Source organism: Lipotes vexillifer, unplaced genomic scaffold, assembly GCF_000442215.2.
Source record: "Lipotes vexillifer unplaced genomic scaffold, Lipotes_vexillifer_v1.1 scaffold1824, whole genome shotgun sequence".
Classification (NCBI taxonomy): domain Eukaryota; kingdom Metazoa; phylum Chordata; class Mammalia; order Artiodactyla; family Lipotidae; genus Lipotes; species Lipotes vexillifer.
In genome coordinates this window covers 312,374-332,966 of record NW_006789288.1, presented here as the reverse complement: position 1 = coordinate 332,966, position 20,593 = coordinate 312,374, and the positions used below count along the sequence as shown (strand labels likewise).

General features: G+C 37.4%; 1 protein-coding gene across 1 annotated transcript in view; it reads right to left on the bottom strand.

The window, feature by feature from the left end:
- Positions 1–396: 396 nt before the first annotated feature.
- Positions 397–20,593, bottom strand: part of SLC9B2 (solute carrier family 9 member B2) — a 38,327-nt gene continuing 18,130 nt past the window's right edge. Inside the window, exons 7-11 of the mRNA XM_007462457.1 lie at positions 18,342–18,448; positions 15,959–16,108; positions 7,288–7,396; positions 3,556–3,692; positions 397–618 (exon numbers count right to left, since the gene is read on the bottom strand). Coding sequence (XP_007462519.1) covers positions 397–618; positions 3,556–3,692; positions 7,288–7,396; positions 15,959–16,108; positions 18,342–18,448 — 725 coding nt within the window. The remainder of the gene's footprint in view (positions 619–3,555; positions 3,693–7,287; positions 7,397–15,958; positions 16,109–18,341; positions 18,449–20,593) is intronic.

Sequence of the window (20,593 nt, the reverse complement as noted above, 5' to 3'; positions counted from 1 at the left end):
ACCATGAATCGTGAAACTGTGATGGTAATAGTTAAGTCAGAGCAAGCTGTTGGCTAGCAGAACAGGACACTGAAATTAAATTGTGGTAGTACATTCAAGTGTATATGTCCCTATAAAAATTAAGATATAATGATGAATAAGTGTGTGAAAAAAAAAAAAAGAAGGTAGAGATCAGGTTGGAGATGTAGAACATTACCCCCAACCCCCCCATATGGAAAGGGTAATGGCTAAAAATGCTGTTTAAAGAAATAGCCACACTTGGTTCTAGTACATTTTAAGCTTAAACATTACATATGTCAATATCCATATGGATAAAAGTAGCCTCTGCTAGTTGATAAAAGTAGCCTCCGAGAGCAGCTTTCTGATGACTATCTTCGGCATTCTCTCTTTTCACCTCTAAACCTGTATAGAAGTCTCTTCTTGATCTTCCTCATCCTTATTTTGATGTTCAGCTTTCTGGAGAAGTCTGGGGCCTAGCAAACCAATAAGTAGACTTCCAATTGGGGCTGTGATGAGGATGGCCAAAAATGCCACTGTCAACACATCCATTCCATATCCTTCTAACTGTTTCTCTCCATGTGATCTTGCTGTGTCCAAAGCCACAAATCCAATTGCAGCCTATAAAAGTTTAAAGGTAAAGTTGGAAGCATGATAAGACAAGCACATAGAAAAAAAGTTTAATTATTTTATCATTTGCAAAAACAAATTTCTTGTTCTTCTGCTCAACCGACAAAGTTCTATGAGTCTTCTTTCAAAGTGTACTACAGATGATTTTAATGATCTAAAAGCTCTCCCTGCCCTTGCATAGGGAAAGAATGATGATTCATATATACCTATTTGCATAAGGTAAACTTACAAAAATATCAGACAAATATATGTCAGAACACAAGGCAAATACAGACTTAGGATATTAATTAACTATAACAAGATTCTATATACTAAATTCCTCCTGAGTAAAGTTGAAAGTTACTGAATGGTCATCTCATTCTTTTGTCTTTGGGAATTTAGAATTAAGAAAGGACAAGATGAAAAAATGCAGTGATACTTACTGGAAGATGGTGAAATTTTACATGAAAAAACATAAGAATATTGCTGTAGAGCCTAAGCTAATTGTTGAACATCAAGAAACTTGAAAGTGGTAGGTACCTTCGAAACTTGAAGTTAACCTTATTAGGAATTTGATTAACTCTTTGCCTTAGGAGTTGGTGGAATGTTTTGTTTAAAATTTATCTACTGGGAAGTATTATGAAAACTCTTAGAGAATGCCATATTATCAGTGCACATGGGGAAAATACATGAATCAATCTGGTTATCCTCTTATTGGCACAGAACATAGCAATGAAACAGAAGAGAAAATATCAGTGTGGATGAGACACAGTGGCAGAGACGACTCATTGCCCACAAATATCTGAATGCCTCTTTTCCCTTCTATAATAGAACTGCTGAGTTTAGCTGGTCTCATTGCTGTCCAAATACAGACTTTTTTCCCAGTCTTCTTTGCAACTAGTTGAAGCTATGTATCTAAGTTCTGGCCATTAAGAGGTGAGCAGAAGTGATAAATGCTTCTTGTAACTGTTCCCTGAAAAGAAATGGACACTTGTACCTCATTCTTTCCCCCTTCCCATTGGATGACAAACAGTGAAAAGTTGGACTCATGGATGAAAGGCATACGCTGAGGACAGCAGTTACCTTGCCAGTTCTGGAATTCCCATGCTGCACTGCTGGTTAGAGAGAAATAAAAATCTATCTCATTTAGTCCTCGTGTTTGAGGGCTCTTTGCTATTTCAGATCACCTTGTGCCATAACTAATTCAACATTTCATGAATTCTCAGCAAGAACTGCACACATTATGATGTATATTTCTCTTTCAGCTCTCTGTCACTGTGTATACGTGTATGTGTGTGTACGTTTGGGGGTTTGTATGTTTGCTAAGTTGTCATTTAAAATATATTTCTGGGACTTCCCTGATGGCCTAGTGGTTAAGTATCCGTCTTGCAACTCAGGAGACACCAGTTTGATCTCTGGTCGGGGAACTAAGATCCCACATGCCATGGGGCAACTAAGCCCGTGTACCACAACTAGAGAGAAGCCCACACACGGCAACAAGGAGCCCGCGTGCCGCAATGAAAGATCTCATGTGCCACAACTAAGACCTGACACAGCCAATAAATAAATAAATAAATAAATAAATAAATATTTTTTTTTTAAAAAAAAATATATATATTTCTTATAGTAGGCCATAGACAAAAAAGTTTAAAGAACACTAATATGGAAAAAAATATATAAGAAAGTCTTGTTTCTTGTGCAGTGTCAAAAGAAGAAGAAAAAAGCAAAACAATACTTGCTTTGAGAACATGCATTATTCAAGACATCCTAGATAATTTCTCCTTATTTTAAAATTTGTTTTCATAGCAGGAAAGTGCCGTCTTTCAAGTTTTGATGTTAGAAACAAATCTTTCATACTAAAGCTACTAGAGCGATTATTTTGATATTTACCTACTAAAGTTACTGAAAGTGGTGTGGAGGCTGGAGATACTGTGAGGGAGAAACTGTTCTACTTACTGTGCTCTATTAACCTCACAGCATTCTTAGCCACTATGTCTCAGACACCTTTGAAAGTCTGATGGAAGAAAAACTTCTCTGGAATAATGCCCCAATCCCATAGCCACACAAAATCCGGCATATAGTTACAGAGCAGCACATTGCACCCCTCAAAGCTTCCTAAATTAAGAACATCTAATTTTCATTTCATGAAACAGAAATTTACACATTTAAATAACTGCAAAATAATCAAGGATGAAACAGTTCAATCTTATTTGTTGTAATTAGTTGGAGAATACACAATACAATCAGGGATATATTACATTTGCAACAAATGATGATCTATACAGTTCTAATTTAATGGGCAATTATAGGTATGCTACCGAGTACCTGGTCAACCCTTTCGAGTACCTATTGGTTACTGCTTTGTTTATTAGAGTGCACAAATTTTGGGTCATGTGATTGAGACGTCTGTCAGGAGGTTCAGGTGGTTTGAAAATTTAATATCAACTAATAATCTAGGAAATAAAGCACCTTCTGAGTTATTTCTCAATAAATCTTTCTCTATTAAAGACTGTGGTCAAGCATAACTGATCATCAATCATATAGACATTGAAGTATTTCCAAATACTAAGATGGGCTATGCTATTTCTGTTTCACTCTCTTCTTAGAAGATATTGAAATGAATAGAGTTAATAACTATCTCTTTGAGTTATTTTAGAGAGCTCTGACTGACAAAAGTTCCAACTCTTCCCTCCTGCTACTTACTACTGCTTTCTAGTAGTGTAGGGATTTATTGGATTTTGAGTTGCACCCTGGTGATCTAAGGAAATTTAATGAGCTGTCATATTTAATGAATCAATATACCAAAAATAAAACTTTTAAAGAGTAAATTAGTATAAAATCTTATCATAAATCAAACTTCAATTATTTATTTTCACCAAATTTGAACAAGCCCTCTTATTAAAAATGTCAAGGTATCATATAGAAATAGGAATTAAAATCCATCATTACCTGGACTGTGGCCTTTGGAAGCCATGCAAAAGAAATAAATATCTTTTCCTTAAAGTTAAAACCAGCAAAACACACCATCAGATATGTAGCCAAAATTCGTATCAATACTGCAATGCCCAGGGTGGCAACACAAAGGCCTGTAAGAAATAGTTTTCAGACATAATGAAATACTGGGGGAAAAACTGAATCATATGGTTACTGATTCAGAACTCTTTCAACAGAAGTCTAAAAACGTTCACAAAATTAAAGAGACAAAAATGGCTAGGCATAATTTATCAAAACATCAATATTAAGGATCAATCAGATCACTTGTTTAAAAGAAGGTATTTCCCCTTGATTTTTTTTTTTTAGTAAAATGCGAAAGATTTATTTGCTCTGAGAGAAACCAGAATATTCCCTTAAACTGAAAACAGAAATTAAACGTATTTTAATTTCTACAAAGGAGATTTTAATGTTCTTTTAAGCTTTATAGCAAGAAACACACTTTCTTCCACGGATTTATTTAAGAAGAATTTATTCAATAACTATGCATGGCAGGATCTGGACTAGGTACTAGTATCTAAGAATGTATAATGTACAGACTCTGCTTCTATGAACTTCAAAGACAGAGGAAGACAGAAACATAAAAAACTAATTAATATACTATAAGGTTAGTACAGTATAAACATACTGGTAAGAGGGCACAGAAGAGGAAAAAATTATTATTTTCATCAAAGTGGTTGAGAATTCTTTACAGAGAGTATAAGACCAGAGGTGATATTCAAAATATTTATGAGCCATTATGGAGGCAATCAGCCAATCAAAACAGAGCTCGCTGGGCAGTGACCAATCAGAACAGACAGTGGCAGTCTACAGCTGTTTCATCATACTGGTGTGTACACTGACAGCCCATTAGCCCTGGTTTTCATATACAGCTACTGCATTCAGTCAGCATTTAGAATCCTTTGCTGGTAAAGGTAAGTTCATCCTGAAGTGCAAAATAAAGGATTGTGACTTGGCCGCTGCAGGCTACTGGAATCTGAGAAAGGCACAGCTAAAGTGACTGCTAAGTTACAGGATGATTTTTTTTTTAAAGTAACATCTGTGCCAGGTTCTGTACTAAGCTTTAAGTGCATTACTTTACTTAATCCTTACAACCTGTGCGGTAATTCCTGTCATTTTACAGTTGAAAAAACTGGAGTTCAAAAAGGATAAACAACTTTGTCAAGTGCAAAAGGCTGGGTAAAAGGGATAGACACTGCAGGAGGCTCTACTGTAAATCTGCAATATTTTTTTTTTAAACTTTTTTTTTTTTAAGATGTTGGGGGTAGGAGTTTGTTTATTTATTTATTTATTTTCGCTGTGTTGGGTCTTCGTTTCTGTGCGAGGGCTTTCTCTAGTTGCGGCGAGCGGGGGCCACTCTTCATCGCGGTGCGCGGGCCTCTCACTATCGCGGCCTCTCTTGTTGCGGAGCACAGGCTCCAGACGCGCAGGCTCAGTGAGTTGTGGCTCACGGGCCCAGTTGCTCCGCGGCATGTGGGATCATCCCAGACCAGGGCTCGAACCCGTGTCCCCTGCATTAGCAGGCAGATTCTCAACCACTGCGCCACCAGGGAAGCCCTGCAATATTTTTTTTAACTGAAAAGTTTTGTGGCTTTTTGTTGGAGGATATTTCTCCCAGGTTGGTAGATTTTCAAAAATATTTTTGCTGAAGTACAAGATACAAAAGAGATGATCCCATTCCCAGGAGGGAACGTTGAAGGTTTGGGGAGAAGAGGAAGAGGAAGTTTTAGACACACTGAGTTTTAAGTTTTGTGGGATTTCCAAGTGGTGATGTCCAATCAGCCACTGGATTTATAGATTTAGAGATAAAGATTTTGGAATTACAGAGTTTATAACCGAAGTCACTGAGTGTAGATGAGCTCAAGGAAGTGATAAAAGAGCGAGAAGCATAGAAGGTTTTGGGAAGAACTTTGAGGAGGAGCAGCGCTTAAGCCATACGTACGGTAAAGACTGAAAAGGCACCGGAAAATATGAAATTTCAGACTTCAATGTGAAAGTGTTTTAAAGAGGTCAGTAGTATCAGATGCTGCTGAGAGATCAAGTGCAATAAAGACTGGTAAGTATTCAGTGGATTTAATAATATAACCTTGGTAAGAGCAGGGTTGGTTGTGTGCTGGGGCAGAAGCTAAACTGAAATGTACTGAGGAAAGGAATGAGAACTGAAATAGAAAAGGGGAGTACAGACACCCTTTTGGAAAAGTTTGAAAAGAGCAATAGAGAGATAGAGTGGTAGGTGAGGGGGGAAGTGAAATGGAGGAAGGATATATATATATATATATATATATCTTTCATAAATACATGTGTGTGTATTTATTTAAATTTCGATTGTGATAAAATACACATAAAAAATTACCGTCCTAATCATTTTAAAATGTGCAGTTCAGTAAGCATTAAGTTAAACATTTACATTTTTGTGCAAAAAATATCCAGAATGTTTTCATCTTGTAAAACTGAAACCCTGTACCTATTAGACAACAAATCCCCATCTCCCCTTTCCCAAAACCACTGGCAACCATCATTCTACTCTCTATTTCTATGAATTTGACTCATATAAGTAGAATCACACAGTAGCTGTCTTTTTTTTTTTTTTTGGACCTTGTTAATTTTCTCTATTGTCTTCTACTTTGTTGATTTTTATTTTTTTATTCTTTTTATTGAAATAGAGCTGATTTGCAATGCTGTGCCAATCTTGGCTGTACAGCAAAGTGACTCAGTTATACACAGACAGACATTCTGTTTTTTTATATTCCTTTCCATTATGGTTTATCACAGGATAATGAATATAGTTCCCTGTGCTATACAGTAGCTGTTCACCTACTCTATTTGCAATAGTTTGCATCTGCCAACCCCAAAGTCCCAGGCCCTCCCTCCCCCTTGGCAACCACAAGTCTGTTCTCTATGTATATGAGTCTATTTTTGTTTTATAGATAGGTTCATTTGTGCCATATTTTAGATCCCACATAGTAGTTGTCTTTCTATGATTGGCTTATTTTACTTAGTGTAATGTCTTCCAGGTTCATCCATGTTATAGCATGTATCAGAATAGAAGGATATTATTTTAAGATAGAGATTAAAGTCTGTTTAACTTCTGAAGAGAAGAACACCGTGACAAGGATATTTGAGGATGTATAAGAAAAAGGGAAGAATCTATGTGTAAGATCCAGGAAGAGGTGGCAGGGGATGGGATCCCTAGTATGGACAGAAGAATATTGTGAAGCAAGGAAAGGAGGAAATAATGAGTATACGTGTGTAAATTGATTTTTAAGTGAAGTGCTATGAATTAAGAGAGTTTTAACATAATGGCTTTCAAATGTGTGAATGAATAAAAGAATGAATGAACAAACATTTTTATTCTATGGGTACCTATTATAGAACTCACTAGTTATCTTTAAAATTCTGGCCCTTGATCAGGGTAAGGCTAGATGAACATTTTTATCCTTGGAAAAACACTTTAAGGCCTGCATTTTTTTGATGGCAGTCAGCAGTGTCACTTTTCTTTACAAGGAACAATATTTAAAGGTATAAAATTTACTGTCTTAGATTGAAAAACATTATTTTCTAACGAACTGCTCTAAAAGACTTAGCTCGTTACTTTTTTATATAATTGTGACAATGGGAACCACTGAACACATACCTACTAAAGATATTTCAACTGAATATAAGAAGAGTTGATTTTAGCAAAATTCTTACCGACAGTTTCTGGTCTGAGAGCTGTAATGGATACCTCTGCTCCAATCAGTCCAAAGAGAAGGGGTTGAAAGATGAACCAGGCAACTGCTATAACCTTTTCAACATCTGCCTAAAAGGAACACACACACACACACACACACACACACACACACACACACAAACACAGACTTTCATTATATGAATTTAGAAGTTCTAAGAATTTTACCAATTTGAAATTTGAGTCAATTTGACCTGAGATAGCCTTTACCTCTGTAGCATCTATAAATAAGTAGTTAGCTAGAAGAGAGCAAAAAATTGCGCAAAGACATTTCTAACACAATTAAGATATATGAGGTACTTTAGTGTTGGTTTACAAGTAAATGTTAATTATAAAGAGTTTTACAAAGTAATCTTAGGACTTCTGCTTCTGAATACACAATCTGTGTGTGTGTGTATTATAATGAATAATATATTAATTATATTATTATTACATTATTGCATAGTTTAAAATTTTAATTTTCATTCAACAATATGATTTCAAGACCTTATATCATTGCATATATCTAGATATTCACCTCATAATTGCTGCATAGTAATCTGTGGTATGGAAGTACCATAGTTTATTCAATCATTTCTTTATCAATAGGCCTTTAAGTTGTTTCCAATCTTTTCTTTATAAAAAAATACTGTTTGTGGATATCTCAAATCATGCACAAAGATAAAATCCAGGTATAACAAAGTGCTGTGCCAGTTATTAATTTATTGCCCTTTGGCTGCAAATCTGCCTTTCCTTGTTTCTCTGCAGAAAATGGAGCTGGGCCCTTTAAACATTTCACCTTTGCCAGCTGGTACTATATTAAGTATTGTCAGTAGAAGGTGCTAAAATATATTGCAAGAGAAGGAACTCTTCCTGGTTTCTGTGGCTCTTCCCAGCAAGATCTTCCAGCACAAGGCTCCTGCAGTCCAGGTGGCTTCTCCAGTGCCAGGCTCTTGCAGTGCACGGTGCCAGCAGCTTTCCCCAGCCTACACCTGGGGTGGTTTCGTAGCCACCTCCCTTGGGCCATATACCTCCCCATGCACCCTAGAGGGTGGATTTCCTGTAAGTTTGGAGAGTAGATTTCTAGTAAATTTTGTAGGTAGGGCACCATGGTGATTTCTGTGTCACCCAGTGAACCAAGGCTCTGACAAGGTCTGGATTCTCAGCCCTGGGGGAGGGAGTAGTGAGGTGAGGAGGAGAGGTGGAAGGGGGCGCTTTATCTCAGCCCTAGCAGTTTATAGCTGCTATTCCTATATTATTTAGGGGTCTCTTTACATCTCACAAGCCAATCCCTTGTTAACTGATCCCCAGGATGGTTAATAATAAACTTCCCTATTCCAGTTACTATGTGATTTCTCTTTCCTTAGAAGACCCTATTTGATATAAGCATAACTTTATAACCCATAATGCAAACATCCTAGGAAAAGACTGACACAATTGACCATGCAAAACTAAAACGTCTGTGGCAAAATAAACCATAAAAAAGACAGTGACAAACCAGGAGAAAATAACTGTGCTATGTGAAACAGAATAAAGAACAATGTCCAATCAATAAGAAAAAGATAGAGACCCTAGTAGAAAAATGGGCAATGCATATGCACAAGTAATTGTACAAGAAGAAACACAAATGGCCAAAAACCCTGAGACACTAAAACTCAGTAATTAGAGAAACACAAATTAAAATGATATACCATATTTTGGGGGGAGCGGGTAATCACATTGAAAAAAAAAATCACTAAAAAAGTTTTAACAATGTAAAGTATTTGTAAGATTGTAAGCAAGCTGAATAATTGGTAGGAGAGCAAACTGACAACGCTTTTTTGGAGGGCAATTTAGCAGTACCCAGTACAGTACCTAAGAATTTACATTTAACAGATTTTTTCAATCAACATTAAGAATCTTTATTTTGGGGGACTTCCCTGGTGGCACAGGGTTAAGAATCCGCCTGCCAATGCAGGGGACATGGGTTCTGGGACTCTGGTCCGGGAAGATCCCACATGCCGCAGAGCAACTAAGCCCGTGTGCCACTACTGTGCCCGTGAGCCACAACTACTGAGCCCATGTGCCACAACTACTGAAGCCCGCGTGTCTAGAGCCCATGCTCCACGACAAAGAGAAGCCACCACAGTGAGAAGCCTGCACACTGCAAAGAGGAGTAGCCCCAGCTCGCTGCAACTAGAGAATAGCCCGCACACAGCGACGAAGACCCAACGCAGCCAATAAATAAATACTTTTTTTTTTAAATCTATATTTTTGGACCACATTTTTACCCTTACAATTACATGTTCTTAAGGATATGCACTTCCATTTATGTATGGAACTCTGACAAAGGAGGATTACATTGTTTCTCTATTTTCTTCAGTTATTATTTCTGATATGTTTATTAGGGTGAAGATTCTATTTCTTCTTAGCTTATAAAGACAGCATCTGTGAGGGGATTCGTTGATTTATTTATATAGTTCTATTCCTCTATCATGAAAAAACAGTTATGTTTCTACATCATAAGGAATCAGATGATGAATGAGGTTCAAATTCTGCCACCCACTAACTGTAAGCCGCTTGCCCTTAGCACCTCATTTTTCTCATCTGTAAAATGAGAGGTCTATATTAGAAAACATCCAAGATCTTTTATCATTTAATGACAATGACTAGTTCTGCCCCAACAGGTCCAGCTGCCACCCTTCCACATATCTTTAAATTTTACTTTTGAATTTAATTTTTAGAGTATATCATAGCTAAAACTAAGACTTTGATACTCACAGTTGTAAAGAACAAAATTCAACTATATTAACTTTAGGTTACTTAGCCTTTTGTTGCCAGGACTAATTGTTTAAGGAAGGTCCTCAAAGATATTTCATGTATTCAGAACTCCAATGAGAGCAGAAGCCCTAAAGAGTTTTCTCTATCAAATTATTTTTACTTCTAAACTGTAGACTAAAGCCATGATTTGTATTTTGACTGTAACATTTTAGAGTAATTGAACATCAGATATAGGCCTACATATTATATAATTTAAGAAAGGGAGAAGAGTCACAATGTATCTTCTTGTGCCTTTTCCATAACTTCAAAAACAAAATGAATTTGTTTATAAAGAAAATGGAGGCCTTCCCTGGTGGCGCAGTGGTTGAGAGTCCGCCTGCCCATGCAGGGGACACGGGTTCGTGCCCCGGTCCAGGAGGATCCCACGTGCCGCGGAGCGGCTGGGCCCGTGAGCCATGGCTGCTGGGCCTGCGCGTCCGAAGCCTGTGCTCTGCGACGGGGGAGGCCACAGCAGTGAGAGGCCCGCGTACCGCAAAAAAAAAAAGAAAAAAGAAAAAAGAAAAAAAGAAAATGGAGCCATAGAATAAGCTAAGTATACAAGAAGATGAGCCAAGGGGAATGAAGACTGTGTTGTCCATTGAAAGTTAAGGCCACTTTGTACATCTCTATGCATCAATGGTAAGAATCTTCAAAAATATAAATCACTTTCAAGGGTGGACAAAAGGAGAAAGTTAAGAGAAATGAAGGTTTCATCATGGGTTAAATATCTATGTAAATGGACGCTTCTCAGACAGAAGAACAATTCAAGATTCAGAAGATCCAAAATATAACAGAAAACAAAATCCCATAACTATAAAGGTCATCTAGAAGCACTGAATTTGAAAATAGATGAAAAAATAGATGACAGGCTTAAAAAAGGTGAGTGCATTTGAATAAAATAAAACAAATGGCAAGATTAATGATTATATGGAAAACCAAGCAGAAAAGTAAGAAATAACATCAGAAACTACAGGCACAAATGAATTTTATAAAATAATTTAGCTTTTCAAAGTATAACAACAGTATTACTGTAGCACTATTAAGTTTATAAGTGCTTCATTTCCATTTCCCCAAACAACAGCCACAGTTCTTTAGATGTTATTATTAGTCTCTTCATATTACAGTTGAGAAAACTGAGTATTAGAGAAGGTAGGTGACATTTTTGGGATTATACAGCTTGAAGCAGGATTGGAATCCCAGTCCCCATAACTTAAATTTTATGTTCTTTTTATAATGTTGTGCTGCTCTGGAGAGTGCCTGCCACATAATTGATTCAATGAAGATTCTTTTGCTTTCCTTTCTTTAGGGAACCAGTTTGATGTATTCAAATTGTGTGTTCTCATCCTGACTCTGCCACTTACTGGCTTTGTGACTTTAGGCAGTCTATCTAGTATCCCTAAGCCTTGGTGTCCTCATTTGTAAAATGGTCTGATATCTACCTTTCAAGGTTATTGTAGAGAATACATGAGATGGCGTATGTCAAACTTTACAAGAAAGACATCTTTAAGGAAAAAAAAACTATTGAGGAAAGGTCCTAATAAGAGATTCATAGATCTGATCACATGAAAGTATATGATATTTGAGTGTAAAAAATGAACAATATAAAAAGGCACAAAAATCTAACTTCATATGTATAGATGTATGTATACACCACCAGGTGGTTCTGATGCATTCTCAAGTTTGAGAAACACTATTCTAGGCTGATGAGGGTGTAATGAGATAGGTACTTCATATATTACAGTGGAAAAGTAAATGGATGCAACTCTAGAAAGCCGTTTGGTAATGCATGTCAAAAACCTCAAAATGTTCATATTATTTGACCCCAAAATTTCACTGTTAGAAATCTGGCCTAAGGAACTGATCAGAAATTGAATTTCAGCATAATTAAAAATAGCAGAGACTAGAAATCACCTAAATATTTAACTATAAGGAAATGGTTTAAAAAAATTATGGGGCATCCCTATGTGTGTGTGTATGTGTGAGTATGTGTGTTGTGTTTTGTGTGTGTGTGTGTGTGTGTGTGTGTAAATAAAGAGATATACACAGAAGAGTAACCAGAGGTAAATATGAAAACAAGGTACCTAGTTCTTTCTCTGGGTTGTGGATTATATTGACCTTCTATGTAATCAACCAGGCTGCAGGTAATTCAGGCAAAGTTATGACAAATGCATTCAAACAGATGCTTTGTTTCGGCTTTAACAATATTTTCTATATAACCCACACTATAGTCTAGAGAATAGCGCAACTGAAACTCATCAAAGTTTCCCTTTCCCTCTTTGTCCTTCTATGTCCACAGCTAGTGACCACTTGTAGTAGGGATCAGTCTCCCCTTTGATTTCCCGGTAGCTAAAACTATTGCCCTATTCCAAATGACATGACTCTTTTTTGTCGTTTTTTAAAATCCCATCATTTATGAACTTAAATTTCAAAGTGTAGAAGCATAACGTTTTTAATATATGTGATATGTGTTATTCAAATAGATGTCAAAATATAGAAATGTGTCCTGTGTAATAAGGCTACAGTTGTATCATAAGGGTAGTACCAGTCGCTTTGGAGTCAAACCTGGGCTTAAATCCCAGGGCCACTTTTTAAATTTTGTGACCTTGGACATGTTTTAGAACATGTTAAGTTCTTCTGATTTACGGTCTCTATAAAATGGAAATGGTAGGGCTTCCCTGGTGGCGCAGTGGTTGAGAGTCCACCTGCCGATGCAGGGGACACGGGTTTTATGCCCCGGTCTGGGAAGATCCCATATGCTGTGGAGCGGCTGGGTCCGTGAGCCATGGCCGCTGAGCCTGCGCGTCCGGAGCCTGTGCCCCGCAATGGAAGAGGCCACAACAGCGAAGCCCGCGTACAGCAAAAAAAAAAAAAAAAAATGGAAATGGTAATACTTTTTCAAAGTTTCTTTTGTGAAAATAAGTGAGAATACTCACTTAGTGCCTTGTATAAGGCCTTACAGAGTGGCAATAACATTTATTAGTTCCTTTCCCTCCTTTTACCCATGACAGGATAATATGAGCTTGCTGTTAATTTTTGAAAATTTTTAAGAGGTGACAACAGATAGCATTTTCCAGTAAAATTCAATTTGAAGAAACTTACTATAAGTGTATTTGAAATTTTTCCTTTTGAATAAATGAACGGAAATAAGCCAAAATATTTAAATAGTTTACAGAGCTGTTGGCTTTAGGTAGAGGGATTGTAAACGATTTTTTCTTTCCTTTGCTTTCTGACTTTTTTTATTTCCCAACATTTTAAAATGAGCGTACAGTACTTTCATACTCAGGAACAAAACTAATTTTATTTAAAAATTATTCTCTTTAGTAATTTATTTCTTTTAATGCTGACAAATGTTTACAATTAAGAAGTTATGGGACAGATTCCAGTCTCAGTCACTATTTGGCTGCAACCTCATGAGCAACTCCAAGTAAGCATCACCCACCTGAGCCAAGTCTATCCACAGAAATGCAAGACAAATTAAAACAAAACAAAATTGTTGTTTTAAGCCATTAAATGTTGAGGTAATTTGTAACCCAGCAACTGATAACTGAAATAAAAAATATTTACAACAGCAAAAAAGAAACCAAACAATATACAAAAAAAAAGAAGTTAAGGGACAGTTTGTAGAATGCTAATGGCTGGCAAACTTCCCAGGTGTCGGATAAGGGGTCACAATGCAACTTTAGCTGCATCCCTTTACTGAGTGAAAACTGTGTTCTTGGTCCTGGGGCAAAGGAGTAGATCAGAGTGCTTCAAGGAGCAGGTGTATTAGTCCGCAGCCCAGATTAGGGTGGAAGACAGATAGTGGTGAGTCCTCAGAGAGAAGCAAGGAGGCAGCACAGCCCTTTGTCCCAAGCTGAGATTGGACAGAAGACTGCCCACGATATGGGACAACCCTGCCTCAGCCCTCAAGAAAAGGGAAGCCACGGAAAAACAAATGTTTGATAAAAGCAAAGGCTTATGAGAGATGAGGGATGACAGGAGCACCCGATTTATACGAGGAAGTTTGTTTACTTTTTAGCTTTGTTCTTGTTCGATGTTATATGAAATCAGAAAGTAGAACTGAATAATATAGGTGCTGCTGAAAAGAGAAAAAGTAGACCACCTGAAAGCCTTACAGCCAAGCCTCTGACAGGGCAACATACCTAGGTGCCCATCTAGTGTCTAGAGCAGGGTTTCAAAGGGACTCTCTCCTTTTCCTCGAAGTCCAATCCATCTCAGCACACTTTCTTGTGGCCTCAGTACCCTTGTTCACACAAGGCTCCAGGAGCCCCTTCCAATCCTTCCCTCCTCTAAAGCAAGATGATTCACACTTATACTTGTCCTAATTTTATAATCACACTGTTAGAGAATGGAAGCCTCCTATCTGCATGCTATTTACCCACAAGGAAATTCTATCTCTAGTATATCTCTGCACAGATTCCCATAATTGAATATGATTATTTATCTAATCTTAAGATTTAGAACCTTCACATGTTTCCATATGGCATTATATTAAGCTTAATTATTTTGAGCAGTTGTCTTTAGGTTTTCCAAAAGGATATATCTGCATTTAGTTTAGGTCACATACATCTAATTTCTTTATTAAACAGAATAGCACATGATCCTGTCAAGTTCAAATCTACAAAAATGTATTTTAAAATTAAAATAAATAAATGGCAATCAGCTGATTTCCATAATACGTATTAAGAAAACAGATAACCTTAATGATCTTGAAACCTGGTAAGGAAAACCAAAACAATCTTATAAAAAATAGGCACAAGCTTTTGAATACACTGGCAAGTAAACATATGAAAAGATGATTAGTTTCACTCATAAAGAAATGCCAACAGATCAGCAATGAGATACATTTTTCACCCATCAGATTAGCACAATATCTGAAGACTGAAAATAGATCAGAGAAGCAGATTCTCTCACATACTGTTGGTGAGAATGTTCATTGGTACAGTCTTTTAAAAGGGCAAATTGATATTATGAAAAGTATCAGTGTGCACAGTCTTTCAAAGAGCAATCCTATTTCTAGAAATGTATCCTATAGATAAACTCAATAATGTGCTATAACTTATTAAATTTTTTCTCATTTTAGTATTTCTGAAATTAGGATATCAGTTTAATTGGCAGCATTCTTTTTCTTTCTTGATAGCATGTAAAATAATAATAAGACTGGATAGTGCCTTAGAGTTTACTGAATATAGTATATGTAAGGGCATTTTATTGAAGCGCTTTTCATCTTAGCAAACTAGAAACAATCTAATGTCTGTTAGTAGGAGACTGATTAAATAGAATATAGCACAGCTATACAATGCAGTACTCTGCAGCCCTTACAAAGGATAAGGAAGGCAGCATGGAAATAGAACCATGGTATGTTTTAAGTAAGTAAATATGTTTTTTTTTTCCTACTTAAAGATGTAGTTTTTGTTTGTTTGTTTTGGTTTTTTTGTTTTTGGTTTGAGGTACGCGGTCCTCTCACTGTTGTGGCCTCTCCCATTGTGGAGCACAGGCTCTGGATGCGCAGGCTCAGCGGCCATGGCTCACGCGCCCAGCCTCTCTGCGGCATGTGGGATCTTCCCGGACGGGGGCGCGAACCTGTGTCTCCTGCATCGGCAGGCGGACTCTCAACCACTGCACCACCAGGGAAGCCCAGTAAATATGTTTTAAGTAAAGACCTTAAGTTCTGGATTCATATGTAAGGGGAAAAGGATGTGCGTGTCTGAACTTGGACATACATTTACAAATGTATAGAAAATAGCTTTTATGATTAAATAATTTCATTAATTTGATGTTAAGAAAGTATCTGGAAAGAAAAAATTAAGCTGATCAGAAAGTGATCATGAGCGGAAGAACTTAAAATGAATTCACCTTTGCGCTGGCCCATCCCTTGCCTGCAAGGAAAGCCAGGACCAGCGTGCACAGTCCTCCTGCCCCAGGGAAACCAAAATACATGCTGCTGAACACAGCCAGCACAGACAGCCCCAAGACCAGGAATGCTCTCTTCCACACGAGCTTGTCCTAGAGGAGGAGAGAGGTTGGTTAGCTCAATTATTTCATATAACTGATTTCTAACTATTGGTTTTTCCATATTCAGGACTTAGTAGAAAATTAAAAAACGTCTGTGTCTGAGCATATAAATGCATGACAGAACATTTCCTTTCTTTTCCTTAGTAAAAGTAGAGTTAGCACATGTACAAATGTTAGGTGCCTCTCCCAGGAATACCAGTTATCCTTCTCTGCAGTTATCAAAGCAGAATTTCACAGGGCTAAATGCAACAGCAGAGAAAAGCACATAGGCTTTGGGGACAGAGAGACCAGGGATAAAATTTCAGCTTTTACACCACTGACATATGTAGTTGGCCATATTACTTAAACTCTTCAAGTCTTCTTTCCTCGTTCCCTAAAGCAGTTACATCACAGGGATTCTGTGAAGGCTAAAGATATGATGTCTCTATTATTTTTAGGTTCTCTGTTCACTCTTCAATTTGATACTCTCCTGGTTTTTCTTTCTAAATCCTTGAATACCAAGAAGCTTTAAGAGGCTGTACACAGAGTAGTTTTTCGTTGTTGATTGTTTTTCAACTTTTTATTCTATATCGGAGTATAGCTGATTAACCAACGTTGTGGTAGTTTCAGGCGCACAGCAAAGCGACCCAGCCATACACAGACATGTCTCCATTCTCCCCCAAACTCCCTTCCCTTCCAGGCTGCCATATAACACTGAGCAGAGTTCCCTGTGCTACACAGTAGGTCCTTGTTGTTGATTTTTAAAGTCTCAGAAATGTGTACCTCTTTCCTTTCACTTTTCCCTGTTTGGCCTTTTAAACTTCTTGATTGCTTTAGAAGGCAGGCAGGCTTTTTAGAAGTGCTTGGCTTGGAGGCCTGCAGGCTCTGGCGGTGGGTTACCTGAGTTCATTCCCAGCTCCACTGCTTTCTAGCTATGCGACTTTGTTTAAATCATTTCTCCCTAAGCCTCAATTTCCTCATCAGTAAAATGCTCATATTAATTAGCAGTACTCTTTTCATGAGTTACTGTATGGAGTGCACTAGATCAGCACTTTCCAACAGAACATTCAGTGACGACAGAAGTTTCTGTATCTGCATTGTCTACGGTAGTGTTCTATATCTGCGATGGCCACATGTAGCTAGTGGCTGCTATATTGAACTAGTGGCACTTTATTGTACATACCACATCATTTTATACACGGTAAACAACAAAATGTAAGCTATCATTTTTCTCTTTACTTTGCTGTGTAATTAGAAAATCCTGTAGCTTTCTATTATGCATTCATAAAATCTACAATCTACAATTGAATCTTTTTGCGCACAGTAAAAATTCAAACCAACATACATTCAAGTAATGTTAATGATGTTCTTACGTACAGTTCTACTTTAGTTAAGTTTCTAATTCCATTCAAAATGCTCTGAAATCTCAAAATAATGCCAGTTCTTCTAGGAAGAAAAAGACTTTTATATGTTCATCTAAGAGACGAGGTGGGTAAAGGAAAACAAAACCTTTGTTTATTAAGAAATCACTGTGTACAGTAAAGGACTTTGTTATCTTTGGTGAGAAATGTTGAACTATATGATATGAGATGATAAGGTCTGTCTATTTGATAGTATTAGAATCTAAGGTATTTTGGGACTTCCCTGGAGGTCCCGTGGTTAAGACTTCGCCTTCCAATGCAGGGGATGTAGGTTCAATCCCTGGTCGGGCAGCTAAGATCCCACATGCCTCGTGGCCAAAAAACATAAAACAGAAGCAATATTGTAACAAATTCAATAACGACTTTAAAAAAAATGGTCCACATCAAAAAAAATCTTTAAAAAAAAGAGAAAAAGAATCTAAGGTATTTTGATACTAACAAAAGAGGCCTCCAAAGCCATTTTATATCTTGATTTAGTTGAGTATTGAGTAATAATAAAATTAAAATAAATAAAAATATTAAAATTAAGATAAATAAAAAGACATATTGTATTATTTTAGAATTGATGTTATTTGTTTTACAGTGAAGTTTGAAGTATACAGAATATAAATTAGAGAAAAAAATTCCAGGACTGCATTAAAAGTCTTATACATCCAGCCCTCTTCATACATCTCATGGACAGCACTAATATTGCAATGAGCAGTTTTAAAATGGGGGGCCATTTTCTAAATCACATAATTCACATCAGCTTTCAGGGGAGTGTTCTAGAATGCTCCTCCAATGACATGTTAGAGCACGACTTACCCACAGATAATTTCTTTTACCTGGTCACTGCTTGGAAAATACTGAATAAAAAATCCAAGAAGCAATCCAGCTGCCATACCAACTACCACCTCCAAAACTCCTTTGAGGACATTAAAAACTGTGGAGCCTTAAAAAAAAACATAAAAAGAAAAACTTGAGACAGAATTCTAAATCCATAAATGCACAGACGTTAATCATTAACATAAGGAGTCTAATTATATAGAAGGAAAAATGTACAGATCTTTCCTGCTTTCCATATTCTTAAAATGTCTAATAAAATGGGCCTCCATCAAGAAAGGTATGCATATTATTGGAGATAAATTTAAAAATAGGCATGAGCTATGATCTGTGTACTTTTTTCTATGTTTACTTCAGAATAAATTTACATAATTTATTATTTACTAAGAAAATATGAAAGATAAAATTCATAAATCAGGTCTGATTTGTTCTACTGTATTATATGCATAGGCTGGGTGAGCAGACAGATCTAGTACTCAAACTGCCATTTAAGAGCCTGATTTTTTAATAATAAATTCATATTGATTTCAGTAGCTCTAATATATACAGAATACAGTAACTTAAGAATTTGGCAATAAAAGTAAAATCTTTTCTTACTACAATGAACGTAGGGGACTTACTCCTTCTCAAATGTTATTTCTAAGATTAAATCTGAAAATAAATTATTTTTGAAATTGCTCTTGGAAGAGTCTTTATTTGTTGCTTAGCTTCTTTGAAATATCACAATATAGAGGTCAGTAAACTCTGTTTTCCCCCATAGCAAACAGGATTTAGGAAACTTTAATTAAAAAAAATCTTTGCTAGCACATTGTGCAGAAAATTATATTAATATTGCTCAATATATAAAGCCGTCCTCAAACTGTTCTAAGAAAATATATACTAACCAGTTATGTGGTTTCTTGTTATTATAATTTCGGGTACAGCATATGCCACCCCCAAGGCATGCCACTTTGGCATAAGGATTATTTTGAGCTGAAGGCAATTGAGAAGAAACATATACAAGATAAGCTCTCTGCCATCTCCCTATTTGCTTTTTTTTTTTTTTTTTTTTTTTTTTTTTTTTCTTGCGTTATGCGGGCCTCTCACTGTTGTGGCCTCTCCCATCCGCGGAGCACAGGCTCCAGACGCGCAGGCTCAGCGGCCATGGCCCACGGGCCCACGGGCCCAGCCGCTCCGCGGCATGCGGGATCCTCCCGAAACGGGGCACGAACCCGCGTCTCCTGCATCGGCAGGCGGACTCTCAAGCACTGCGCCACCACGGAAGCCCTCCCTATTTGCTTTTAAAAGAAGGACATAAATTTGTAAAGCTGTCGCTCTCCCCTCTCCATCAGGAATGACAGAAGTTAACCACTGAGGCAACGTGGAACCCCAATCAGCCCAGGGACAGCACCAGAGGAATCTACATAACCAAGTGCTGAAACCAGCCCTCACCTAACAATAGTTTGCTCATATATCTGCCTTTCCACAATTTGTTGCCTCTACAAGCTCAAAGTCCTTTTCCTTTGTCTTGCACTTCTCTACAAAATCATTGTTCTCCGCTAAGATGCTTTATAAGCCCCAATTCTAACCGCCCCTTGAGTTACTCACCACTGCGTACTCCAGTGTGTAAGCACGACGCACGCACGTGCTAGTAAACCTTTTCTCTTGTTAAGCTGTCTTTGGTCAGTCTGATTTACAGGGTCCCAGCCAATGAACCTAAGGTGGGTAGAGGCGAAATAGCTTTTCCTCCCCTACGGTTTCCATCATCTCTCTTATTTAAAAGAATAATTACCTCTGTAGTAATTTTACTTAGCTAGGATAGCTCTGTTAGGTAATGGTGGGACTGTCAAAAGCATCTAGCTGTGATAGTAGCCTATGTCTTGAGCTAATATGGTAAATAATTTACTATAAATGTGTAGAAAGGAGCCAATTAGTTTCCGTCTCTGATATAGTAAGGTCGTTTTTTTTAAAAAAAGACTTCTTGGGCACTACCTCTGAAAATTCTGATTCAGTAAATCTGGCAGGGCTTGGGATCCACATTTTAAAGAAGCTCCAGGGGCTTCCCTGGTGGCGCAGTGGTTGGGAGTCCGCCTGCCGATGCAGGGGACGCGGTTCGTGCCCTGATCCGGGAAGATCCCACATGCCGCGGAGCGTGGCCGCTGAGCCTGCGCGTCCGGAGCCTGCGCGTCCGGAGCCTGTGCTCCACAACGGGAGAGGTCGCAGCAGTGAGAGGCCCGCGTACCGCAAAAAAAAAAAAAAAAAAAAAAAAAAAAAA